Here is an 11,492-nt window from a genome sequence, read left to right as displayed (position 1 = left end):
CGCGCCTCGCCTCGCCCTTCGGGAAAGGGGCGGCCGCCCAGTGCTGCCGGGGGCCGCGCCAGCGGACGAGCTTCTGCTCGCTTCAGCAGCAGATGGACGTGCTGTGCCGGCGCGTCGGGGCAGGTTGAGGGGCTGTAGGCCTGAAGTGCCTTTCTGCGTCGCTGCGGGAGTCTGGAGCAGGGCGGCGTGCTTCTGAGTGCACCGCCTCCATTATCTCCTGGTTGATAAAATATGTTTTATTTTTTCTTTATATAGTGGTAGCAAATTTTTTTCTAAGTTAATTTCCCTGTGTTTGTTTCCTGTTTATTGCTTTTGCTTTGACTAATCCCTTCCTAATACCATCGAACTCCAACAGAACTACTGACTTGTTGGACTAGCAAATGCCTTTCATTAATCGCTGCTGCTGACTGTTGTTAACAGGCATTCGGCCTCCGATTGTGAATGGCCCGATGCCAGCACGGCCACTGGTCGCACTCCTGGATGGACGGGATTGCACAGTGGAGATGCCTATCTTGAAGGATGTTGCTACGGTGGCATTTTGTGATGCTCAGTCAACTCAGGAAATCCATGAAAAGGTGGGCAAAAAAATGTGTGAGCGTTCAGATGCATTCTGCCTCAAAGCAGAGATTGATTTGGGCTGGTTTTTGTTGTAGGTGCTGAATGAGGCGGTGGGAGCTCTGATGTATCACACCATTACCCTTTCTCGTCAGGATCTGGAGAAATTCAAAGCCCTCAGGGTCATTGTGCGTATTGGCAGTGGCTATGACAATGTTGACATCAAATCTGCTGCAGAATTAGGTATGATAACACCGTTAGGGCTCTGTTATGATCAGAACTGAATGTGAGGTGCAGCACTGCACATGTCTTTCTGTTTTATAGCTGAGTCCATTTAATGCCTTATGTAAAAAGATTTGCAGCTGCTTAGTACCAGGCATCTTTAGGAAGCTGACTGATATCGGAGCTGGTAGGTGGCTTGAAAGAAGGATTTTCAGTTCTCGGCTTGCTCTGCTAAAGATGTCAGCATCTTTGCTGTTATTTGGGATTCAGGATCCTGAATATGGTGTCTAGGTAACTTTTTGTGAGGTAGTTTTTTGTGGGGAAAGAAGTGAGCAGACTGATATTCAGAAGCAGACTGCAGATGTGGGTACAGGGTAACTCACTGTAAATGCTTGTTAAGTGAGTTTTCCTGTTAATTTTTTATATGCAGGTAGGATCCAATTCAGCACTTTGACTGATCCATTTAGAGTCCTCAACATGTGAGGAGTCTCTGGATCAGGTGACAAAAAGCTGTTCTTTCTTAAATGTATGGCAGTGAGATTTCTGGACCTTGTAGTCTCCTGGGTGAGGCAGATCATCTGGGTACCCTGCCCCTTTTTTTAGGTTTATGTCAGTAATTTGTCAGATTTCTGAATGTAACGCAGGTCAGATGGAGCTTAAATCAAATGCAAGTATTTATATATAAAATTGAAATAGGCATTACAATTTCCAGGTCTGTAAGAACAGATGGATTTCAAGTAAATGAAGGTGCATATTTGTCTAGCGCTTGAGTTGGGTCTAAAGAGTTCTCACCTCAATGTTTTTTCTGAATAGTTTCAAGAATTCCTGGCAAGGTCTTTGGCTGCCATCCAGTCATTACATTTTTGGGCTGATTTTGGAACCTAATCTACTCTTTAAGGCTCTCGATTTAAAGTCACCATCCATATCTTTGATTAATTCACATTCAGAGCTTTCCCTTTCCCCCCACTCCACTCTCACAAACCCAAGGAGACATGGGTCAAAGTTCTTTTACCACCAGACTGCTGCTTGCCACTTTTGCTCTGGAGTGGTAGTACCACAATCTTTATGCGCCGCCAGATTTTCTTTTTCATGGACAATTAATGATTATTTTCATGCTTAGTCAGGACTTTTAATTCAATCTGAGGTAAGATGCTGTTCTTTGTGTTCTGAATCTTTAAATCAAAACAGTTTGTGTTTTCTTACATTAGGGTGTAATATTATGTGTAAACACACATAGCTGTGTAAGAGGTGAATGCATGTGGCTTGTCTGAAGTGAGATGAGAAGAAATCAGGTTTCCCTGGCTCCCTTCCTCATGTCTCCGAGTCATCTGTGGCATTACGGCACAATTGCACAGGATTTGATAGAGAAAAGGAGTCGGATATCTGGCGCTGTGTGTGGCTATTGCTTTCCTAGGTCTCTTGGGAGAGTGTGATCTGAGTTGAGTCAAATGTCCTCTCTGTAATAGGCTTACAAAACAGTGATGTGTTGCTGAGTTTTATGTGCCTTCAGCCATTGCCTAGATTTTATTCCTAGTTTTTAGGTATGTGGTGGACTTTCGAGGAGGAAGGATTCCTTGGTTTGGCAAGTGGCTAGGGTTATGTTTAGGAAGAGACCATTTTTTTCATCTAGTTATTTTCATTTCTTGGCTGGTTTGTTGAATGAAGGATAGCAGTAGTGAAAGTGAAGTGGTATGTTGCCAGCCCTGGCTGCCGCCCCGCCCCCTCTGCGTTTTTGTTTTTGGTTTGTTTTTTTTCAATAGACTGCTCAGGAATGACCAGATTTGCTACATTGTTCCATCCTTCCCTTCCCTGACAGTAATTTGTGCTTTCAGGGCTTTAACTTTGTTTGCATTAGTAATTTACCTAATAGTTCTAGCCATGGGTTTTATGGTCCCTTGCTGCTCTGTGTTACTCTAGAGTGGGAGTCTTCTGTGTTGTTATTTTAAAGTGTAACTTCAAGCGGATTTAGAGAGGCTCCTGCAGCTTCTCTGCATTTAATGAGTTAGTTACTTATTTGTTGCTCCTGGGGAAGCTGATGCTTGCAGTGAGCATCTGGACTGTGAAGCACGGAAGAGCTCAACCATCTGTCTTAATTCTTCTCCAGTCTGCCAGTGAATCTGTCAGGAGTATCTCTGGAATGAGTGCATCTTTTTGGATGCGTATCTTCTAAAACAGTCAGTTTCTTGCGTCACTTGTATGACCTAGTTTTTTAATTTCAGCCTGTTTTTTTTCCTGGTGAGGGTGTCAATCATGTGGATATTTATAAGGAAAAAATTGTATTTCCTTGGAGTTAAAACGCTGTCTAGTTGCATCTGTTGCTGTAGAATGAGTTTCTGGATGAATCCTGTGTTTCTTGGCAGTAGTTCTGAATTACCCTTCAGCACTTACACCTGAAGAGCTCTATGCTGGCTTAGCATTGTGATGCTAAAAATCTTATATGCCCTCTATGGCTTTGTAGGCATTGCAGTTTGCAACATCCCTTCCTCCTCAGTAGAGGAGACTGCCGACTCCACCCTCTGCCACATCTTGAACCTCTATCGCCGTGTTACTTGGCTGCATCAGGCGATGCGGGAAGGGAATCGAGCCTCCAGTGTAGAGCAGATTCGAGAGGTGGCTGGAGGCGCTGTGCGTATCCGTGGGGAGACTTTGGGCATCATTGGACTAGGTAAGTGATGGGAATTGTTAGATTAAAAAGTCAACTGTGAAAGCTTTTGGGAACCTGAAAGTTACAGACTGAACAAGTGATAATTTTACAGCTGTTCATTGTGAAACACACTGACTCATAAGGAATGCTAGTGCCCTATTCTGTGATGCTGGATATCTTCAAGAGTTGGGTGTATGTCCTGGGATTGGGGATTTTTTTTTTTTTTTGGTATTGAAATGGCTAGAAGAATTAGAACATTCAGACAGCTCTTCTCGGTGACTGTTTCCCTGTGTGCTAGGCTCTGTATCAGTAACAAAGCCACCTGAAAGCTGCCAGTTCCTTCTCCAAGTTCTTGTAGTCAGATTATTATTGCCTCTGACTCAGGGTCCAGATTTGGTTTGGAAAACAGAGCCTCCTTCTGGGCAAGCTCTGGCTATTGCATGGGGAAGGACTAGAATGAGGCACATGGGATCAGCACTGAATAACCTCCTCTGGATCCCTGCGGCAATCCTAGGGGTTTCCGGGGCTGCAGCACCTTGGGCCCTGGCAATAAACTCCAGTGTAGGCTCCCAGTCTACCCCAGTATCTTGTCTTTAAAGTTTGTTTTACCTTTCCTTGATGATTGTGGGTTTTCTTTTGTGAAGGCCGAGTTGGACAGGCAGTGGCTCTGCGAGCCAAGTCCTTTGGCTTCAACGTGATTTTCTATGACCCCTATCTGCCGGATGGAGTGGAGCGATCCTTGGGTTTACAACGAGTAGGAACCCTGCAGGATCTACTAATGCACAGCGATTGCATCACATTGCACTGCAGCCTGAATGAACATAACCATCACCTCATCAATGACTTCACTATTAAACAGGTGCAGCAGGAGCTTGATTTCCCCCACAGAGCACTGTGGAAATGAATGCAAACAGAAACTGCTGCTTTCACGGAGGCTGAGAGCGTGTGAATCCTGCTGCCTCTGTGGTGTGCCTCCTGCTGCCTTTGGAGGCTGGGAGCGTGTGGATCCGGGTGCCTGTGCTTTGTGCTGTAGAGAGTTCCATGTTAAGAGAAGAATAAGATTGGCTCTTCTTGCCAAGTAATTTTGTTTAAAGAGAATGTTTTAGGTGATTCAGTAATTTGAGATTGCCTTTAAAATGCAGAATTGATGCTGCTGGTCAGAGCCAGATGTGGTGTGGCTGGGACTGTGTAAGTGTCTTTACACGGCTCTGCCAAAGCCTCTCTGCCCAAGCCCACTGCACAGTCAGTCTCGGGCTCTACTCCACTAGTCTATGAATGCTTTTCAGTGCTTTCACGAGAGACATCTGGACGTTGTAGTCCAGTTTTGTATAGCTGGATACTTGATTCATGTCCTCTTTCCTTTTGAATGTAGTAGGATGAATATAGAGTGCAGAACTTGAGAGTTCCACTTTTGCCCTTGTTGTCTTGTGGTTTTGTTTGTTCATTTTTAAAGCAAATTTCTCAAGCATTGCTTGCAGGCATTTCCCCTGTGGTTAGCTTTGCAGTGAGAGCACTCCTAGTTCGTCCAGGCCTCATCTAATCACTGCAGGCTCCTGCTCATTTCCAGTAGACTTCCCAAGATTCACTTAGCCTCCGTGAAAACTCTGGTTCTCAATCTACTTAATATTTTCCTTCTTCCAGATGCGCCAGGGCTGCTTCTTAGTGAACACAGCCCGGGGAGGGCTGGTAGATGAGAAGGCCTTAGCGCAAGCCTTGAAAGAGGGGAGAATCAGAGGAACCGCATTGGACGTGCATGAGTCTGAGCCCTTCAGGTAATGTTGCACCTGCCTGCCTGTTTCTGTCCTGTGACGCGCCTGTGCTGGGTGATTCTTTCAGGTTTTTTGCTATCCGCGTCACAGTGACACCCGAGAGGGCAGACACAGTTATCGCTTCTGGAGAGAAACCACTTTTTTTTTTTCTCCCCATCCCCCACAGCTTTGCTCAGGGGCCCTTAAAAGATGCACCCAATGTGATCTGCACCCCTCACACTGCCTGGTACAGTGAGCAGGCTTCCATTGAATCCAGAGAAGATGCAGCTAAAGAGATCCGCAGGGCTATTACAGGTAAGGAGGAAGGCTGTGTGCTCCGCAGCTGCTGCTGAATTAGTATTCTTCTCTTAGTTCACTGCAAGGATTATTGCTGATTGTTCTGAAAGACTCAGTAACTGGTTTCTGGAACTGGAGTGTAAGTTGATAATTGTCTGTTTCCTTTCTGAGAATCTTGTAACTGGTGCTGGAGTGGCACTTCCCCTCCCTGGAAAAGCCTCATACCTAGTACATTTTCCAAATACTTTGCAATAATTCAGTCACACTGTACTTGTGTTTTCTGGAGTAGTATGTATTGTCTCTTGAGGAAGGCGAGGCTTGGCATTCCACAAGATCACAGAAGTGGGAAGAAAGGATCGGTTTCTTGTCTTTTCCAGGGGCAGGTTGTTCAGAGGAGGGCCTGCCCTGCCCAGTGTTATCCTGTGGAGGTAGATGGAAAAGATGTGTGTTTCCTTTCTACGTTCCTCTGTAAATGCTTCAGGGAACGAGCCCCTCCTACTCATGTCCTGTTTTTTTGTTGTTCTTGGTGCTCTTGCAGGTCACATACCTGATGCTTTGAGGAACTGTGTTAATAAGGAGTACTTGCTGTTAGCAGCTCAGTGGTCCAGTATTGATCCTGCTACTGTGCACCCAGAGCTCAACGGCGCTGCAGCATACAGGTGAGATCTGCAGGTTGGTCAGGTGACTGCTTCCAAGCGTGTCTGCCTGCCGAAGCAGGCTGACATCCCTCTTGGGCTTGAGAACTGCTTGTACCTGCAAGCTGTGTACTCTGTATGCAGGCTCCTTCCAGAAACTTGACAGCAGCACTTCTGAAGCTGTACTAGGATTTAACGTTTACTTGGTCATATTTAGTTCCAGCTGCATACTGATTAATTTTTCCAAATTCTTGCAAGACCTGCCCAAGAGATAACTGGATATAAGAAAGCCTGCTGGGTCCCTGAAAGAGGCCCGGATCTTAACAGTTAGAAGTTGTGCCTATTGTTAGGACTGTATAAACAAAGCACAATTTTTATCTGTGGCCCAAATATGGACTATTAAAGACTATTAAGACTTTCTGTATAAAAACCCATTGTCCAGTGGATTTGGGCAGTGGCCTAAATAAGGTGTATTTCAGTATATTTGTCTGTTACAGACCTGCCAAGTGACTGTGGGTGGGTTGCTTCCCTTCTGTTTTTCTCCCATCTGCAAAGTAGGAAACACATTCTGTTCCCTTCTTTGAGAGTTCTACAGAGGTTCAGATACGTTTATTGGAGAAGGCACAGGGGGGCAGAATGGAAGTTCATTAGCAATTCATGAGTGTATCTCTCCTGTTGTCATTCTGTGTCTAGCTGTTCTGTTAGTTCAGCTCCGTACTTCTGTCTTTGAGCCCAGTGAAGGATAACTGGCAGCTTGTGCTCCTCCTGCTGATGGGGGGGAATTTTCAGCCCTTCAGGGTTCCTTCATATGGTGCCTCACACTGTTTTCCACTGGAGATTAATTCTGTGCCTGTTTTCTAAACGCTTAGTATGTGACCTGAGAGTCTCTGCCTGCCTGAGAGTAGCTGCCCTTTGGTGTTGGGATATAACTGCTGCTCTGGAGACTTTCCCCGTGCTCTAAGCATTTCCTTTAGAGAAAGGCGCTTGTATTCAGCAGGTGCCTGAGGGCACGGCTCCTTTCCCCTTGCATAACTGCTGGAGAAGCTTGTAATTCCTATGTTTCTGTTGGTTTTAGGTTTCCTCCAGGAGTAGTGGGAGTAGCCACCCCTGGGCTACCAGAACCGCCCGTGGTGGAAGGGATGGTAGCTCATGGGATCCCTCCCGTCCCTCACTCTGCACCGCGTACCCCTTCCCCAGGAGACACGAGCAAACTGGATGCAGACAGAGAGATTCCTGCTGACCAATAACAGCATCTTTCTCTCTTTCCTCTGGCAGCAGAAAAAGTAGGAGGGTATCTCCTCCTTGGACCTTCTTTAACACCCTACAGAGACTGTTTCCTGTTCACACAGGACGGGAGGATGCATTTCATTACCGGCAAACTTTAGCTCTTGCCTTTATTTTGTAACCCTTTTGTTTTAATCTCTCAATGAATCTTTCTCCTTCTCTGGGGCAGGGCAGCAGTGACCTTGCCTCCCCTCAGAAATACTTGGTTTAACGAATGAGTTTTCCCATATATCTGCCTCAGTTGCCTGTGACAGGGAACTGTCCTTGTGCACTGGAAGATAGAAGTGGAGCTGCCTGGTCAGGGATGATGGCCCTTCATGTTCCCAACACCAGACTGCAGTGCACACTTTTCAGTTGTGACTTGTAGCTTAAATTTAATTTGGCTGAATGTCTCTAAGTAGCCATGGGGAATATTAGAAAAATACTAGTGAATTGGAGAAGTTGTGACTATTGTCTTTATCATGCCCTTGGTATAATAGAATGCAGCCTAGGCTCAGCTCTGTGTATTACTTTTGCTTGTTTTAATTAAGGTTTTCTGTGAGAACAGACATAGTGCAGGCATTGCTAGTTCTTGACCATACAAAGTTTTGTCTATGCAGTACTAGGCCTGAAGATAAAAGTAACAGTCTCAAAGCCAGCCTTGTAAATAATTTGGAAGGGATTAATATGTCATCAAACGTGTTCTGGTGGCCACTGGGTTTGTGAGGCTTCAGAATAGTTCACCCTGGAGTCTGTGTAACTTGGAGAAGGCAAGAGAATGCGGAAATGGGAGAAACTTACACTGGGAGACAGCAGGTAGCAATAACTTGCAGCTGCAGTTGCTGGTCCCTCACACACATGTACCTCACGGTCTAATGGTGGTGTTTATCCACCAGGTATCTATCATATTAGAATTTTAAGCTTTTGCTACAGATTTTTTTTTTGGCATAACTGCATCAGCTGTCAGTAACATACCACTTGTCTGTGCTGATGGAGAAGGCAGCTTTAACAGTTGACCAAATTAATTGACTTTAGCTCTGCTAGCCTACTGCATCTCCCATAGTGGGCAGGGCAAGACAGTGTTGTTTTAGGTGAAGAAGCTTTGTAATACTAGAGGAGAGGGAACGCTCTTAGCCCATCACCTGAAGCCAAGGCAGGATTGTTGGTCTCGTCTTTTCCTGTTTCCCAAATGGGTGAATGTGGATCACTGCTTTGAGGGGTATGGAGTCTTCAGCAAAACAGGTTCCACAGGAAAAGATATTTCCTTAATTCCAAATCTTCCTTGACTTTTCTCACCTTGTCACACTTCAGTTAGAGCCTTACCCCGCACAAGCTGCAGCAGTTCCTGGCTGGTTTGCCCCTGTTGGGGTGCACTGGGGCAGGGGCTGTGGGGAGCACACCGCTGCGGCTTTGCCTCCTGCTGCCTCCCTGCTGGAAACTCAGCAGCTGGGAACAGGCTGGAAACACACCGTGAGGTGTGGACAGAATCCTGTGTTGAGGCTGTTTACAGGTCGTAAAGTTGAGAAAAGCTTTTGAAGTCACTACATTTTCAGATTTTTTTTTTTTCCTGGTTTTAAATTTTTCTCCAGTACTGCCTTCCTATGATGGCTTACTGCTGACACAGTGAAGTGATTCACCCCTTTCTCCCCCACCCCCCCACTCCCCTCCAGCAATTCAAGAAAGGAAAATAGGCAAGATGTAAACTTCAGGGTTTTTCTTACAGATTTGACACTTTTAACTGTTTAGCATTAGTGAGATGTTAGTTCTCTAGTGCTGAGTGTCTTTTTTGATCAGGTATTTGTCTCGGTGAAGGTTCTTGGCTTCTGTGTTTTCCTGGATGATGCTGATTCTACTTAGAATTCATATACCTCCTTTACTGCTCAGGTTTAGCTGATCAGACTGGGACTGATGGTAGGCACAACTTGCAGGAGAACTTTTTCTGAACAAAATCCTAGAGCTCAGAAGAACGTTGACTGCCGCTGTACCTAAAATAGCCAGCAGCACTTTCCTGAGTTCTCTGATCTCTAGGAGGTGGAAATTTTACAAGTTACTAGCTCAGAAACCTGTTCTTCTGACAGACAGATGGGGAGAAGTTTTCAGGGACTGAGAGCTCATCTTCTGTCTATTACCATGTTAGGGAAGCAGTCTGTCGATAACTACTTTTTCCTTATTTGCTGCTGAGAATTCCTGCCCTGTTTAGAGGCCCAGGTCTGAGACTATTTTGTGGTAACGGGCTTCTAGTTATGAGCTTTGTGAATACAGAGGATCAGAGTACATTGACCCTGTCTCTTCTAGAGCACAATGCAAGATAGATTTATTTTTTTAAAAGAGGCAGCAATTTCTTTCTCTTAACTGCAAGTATCTCTATAGACCAGTCAAATAACTGAGCAGAAGAGTGGGAAGATCTAATTTGGGGGGATGCTTGAGTTTCTCAATTCTTAGTTTTAGTGTCTAAATATACTGGTGACTAGCAAGCCTAGGAATTAAATAATTGATGTCATAGAAATATTTCCAGTTACAGATACTAGGGAGTGGAAGCTGACAGCATTGATAGTGGCTCTGTTCTGCCCAACACTGTAGGCTTGTGATTGGATATGAAGGCAAATTTCCCCTTGACTAAAGCCACAGCAGAAAATACTGAGGTAAAAATGAACAGAACCCTTATGACCTCAAAGAAGGGCTCTCTTTGTGCTTATAGGACTACTCTGCTCATAGGCCATTTGTATCTCTGCTTATAGACTGTACCTGTTATCACCAGACAAAGGCTGTTCTGAACAGATAGCTCAAAGAAAAATCTACCAGTCCTGAAGTACCCTGTGGTCTTCTCCACCCCCCCAAGTGCCAAGTCCTTTGTCAGCGCTCTCCTGGGCAATCTGTGATACACTGACTTGCAGCTCCCCCTCCCAAGCTTACTGCAGTTATACAGAAGTGGAAGGACTTTTTTTTTTTTTTTTTCTCAATGCCTGCCTTCAGAGCTAGTGCAGAGCTTTAATCCCAAAGAACAGAAGACTCCCAGGGTGAGGCAGGAGTGCCCTCGCTGCACTAATCTGCTTACAGAAGGTGCTCACACTGTCCCAAGGTACATTCTGTTTGTCAGGGTCACTGCTGCTGACCAGCTTTTTTATAGAGGACTCAGAGTTTCAGAAATATATTTTTGTAGACAATGACTAAACTGTGAAACATTGAAATAAAGCATGTAAACAAAAACTTACAGCACTGTCCTCTGTACAGATGTTTTTCTCACTTCAGTTCTCTCCTGACTCATGAGAAAATGTTTGATTACTTCTTGGATATATTTTAATAAAGTTCTCCAAAGAACGTGGCTGCTGTCTGTGGAAGGGGTGGTCTTGGATACAGTGTTGAAGGGGAGGGTTGAAAACCTGCAGAGGTGAGTATCTGCATCCATCCTGCTCTTCTCAGGTAAGTTGGATCTTCCGCACAGTCGCTCCCGGGATCAACCGCTCTTGAAGCGCCTGGATTCCGGAGCACTGACCGTCAGTCTGGGCTCTGAAGGTGGCAGATGGGAGCAGCCCTCTGCAGGGCTTAGCCTGGGGTCTTGCCTGGGGCTTCCCAAGTTGAATTTGTGGGAAGGGGTTTGGCAGCCTTGTCAGTGTGTAGTTTAAATACAGACATTTAAACAGCCATAGGTGTCTTCACCCTTTTACAGTAAATGAGTGTTTGAAATTAATATACAAAATTAGCCCATGAAACTAATTTTTCTAACATATAATAAAAGTTGGTGCAACAGAATTGTAGAGAGTGGTTAGGTATTTCATAAATTTAAGTTAATTTATGTTTTATGTCCTGTGCTCTGTGTTGATCATTAATGGAGGTCAGGAAACCCCTTCCTGTTCTGAGCGGATTATGTCACTATTTGTTAACTGGTGCTGCGTGCCCTTGGAATATTTAGCACCGTGCTCAGGAAATGGGATATGGGACATGCTGGCCTGACTTACCATGGCAATTCCAGCCTTGGAGCTGGTGGAAGGGGAAGAGGACACAGGACCAGGTTGGAATCTTTCACGTGACAGTACTATTTCTGATACATAGCTGATGATCTTACTGTTTCAGTAAAGAAATGGACAGGAGGGCAAAGCTTGGTCTTCAAAGAATGTAGTAGTGATCTTG

General features: G+C 45.1%; 1 protein-coding gene across 1 annotated transcript in view; it reads left to right on the top strand.

Annotated features, from left to right (window-relative positions):
• Positions 1-10,687, top strand: part of LOC113485141 (C-terminal-binding protein 2-like) — a 12,065-nt gene extending 1,378 nt beyond the window's left edge. The window contains 8 exon segments of the mRNA XM_026858074.1: positions 415-575; positions 654-798; positions 3,236-3,442; positions 4,066-4,280; positions 5,063-5,193; positions 5,357-5,484; positions 6,005-6,125; positions 7,177-10,687. Of these exon segments, the coding sequence (XP_026713875.1) occupies positions 415-575; positions 654-798; positions 3,236-3,442; positions 4,066-4,280; positions 5,063-5,193; positions 5,357-5,484; positions 6,005-6,125; positions 7,177-7,348 (1,280 nt within the window). The 3' untranslated portion in view covers positions 7,349-10,687.
• The last annotated feature ends 805 nt before the right edge of the window (positions 10,688-11,492 follow it).

The sequence above is a fragment of the Athene cunicularia genome (genome assembly GCF_003259725.1).
Source record: "Athene cunicularia isolate RWA chromosome 13 unlocalized genomic scaffold, athCun1 chr13_part1, whole genome shotgun sequence".
NCBI classification, from domain to species: Eukaryota; Metazoa; Chordata; class Aves; order Strigiformes; family Strigidae; genus Athene; species Athene cunicularia.
The sequence above is the reverse complement of the archived record's forward strand: the minus strand, read 5'-3'. Positions and strand labels throughout refer to the sequence as shown.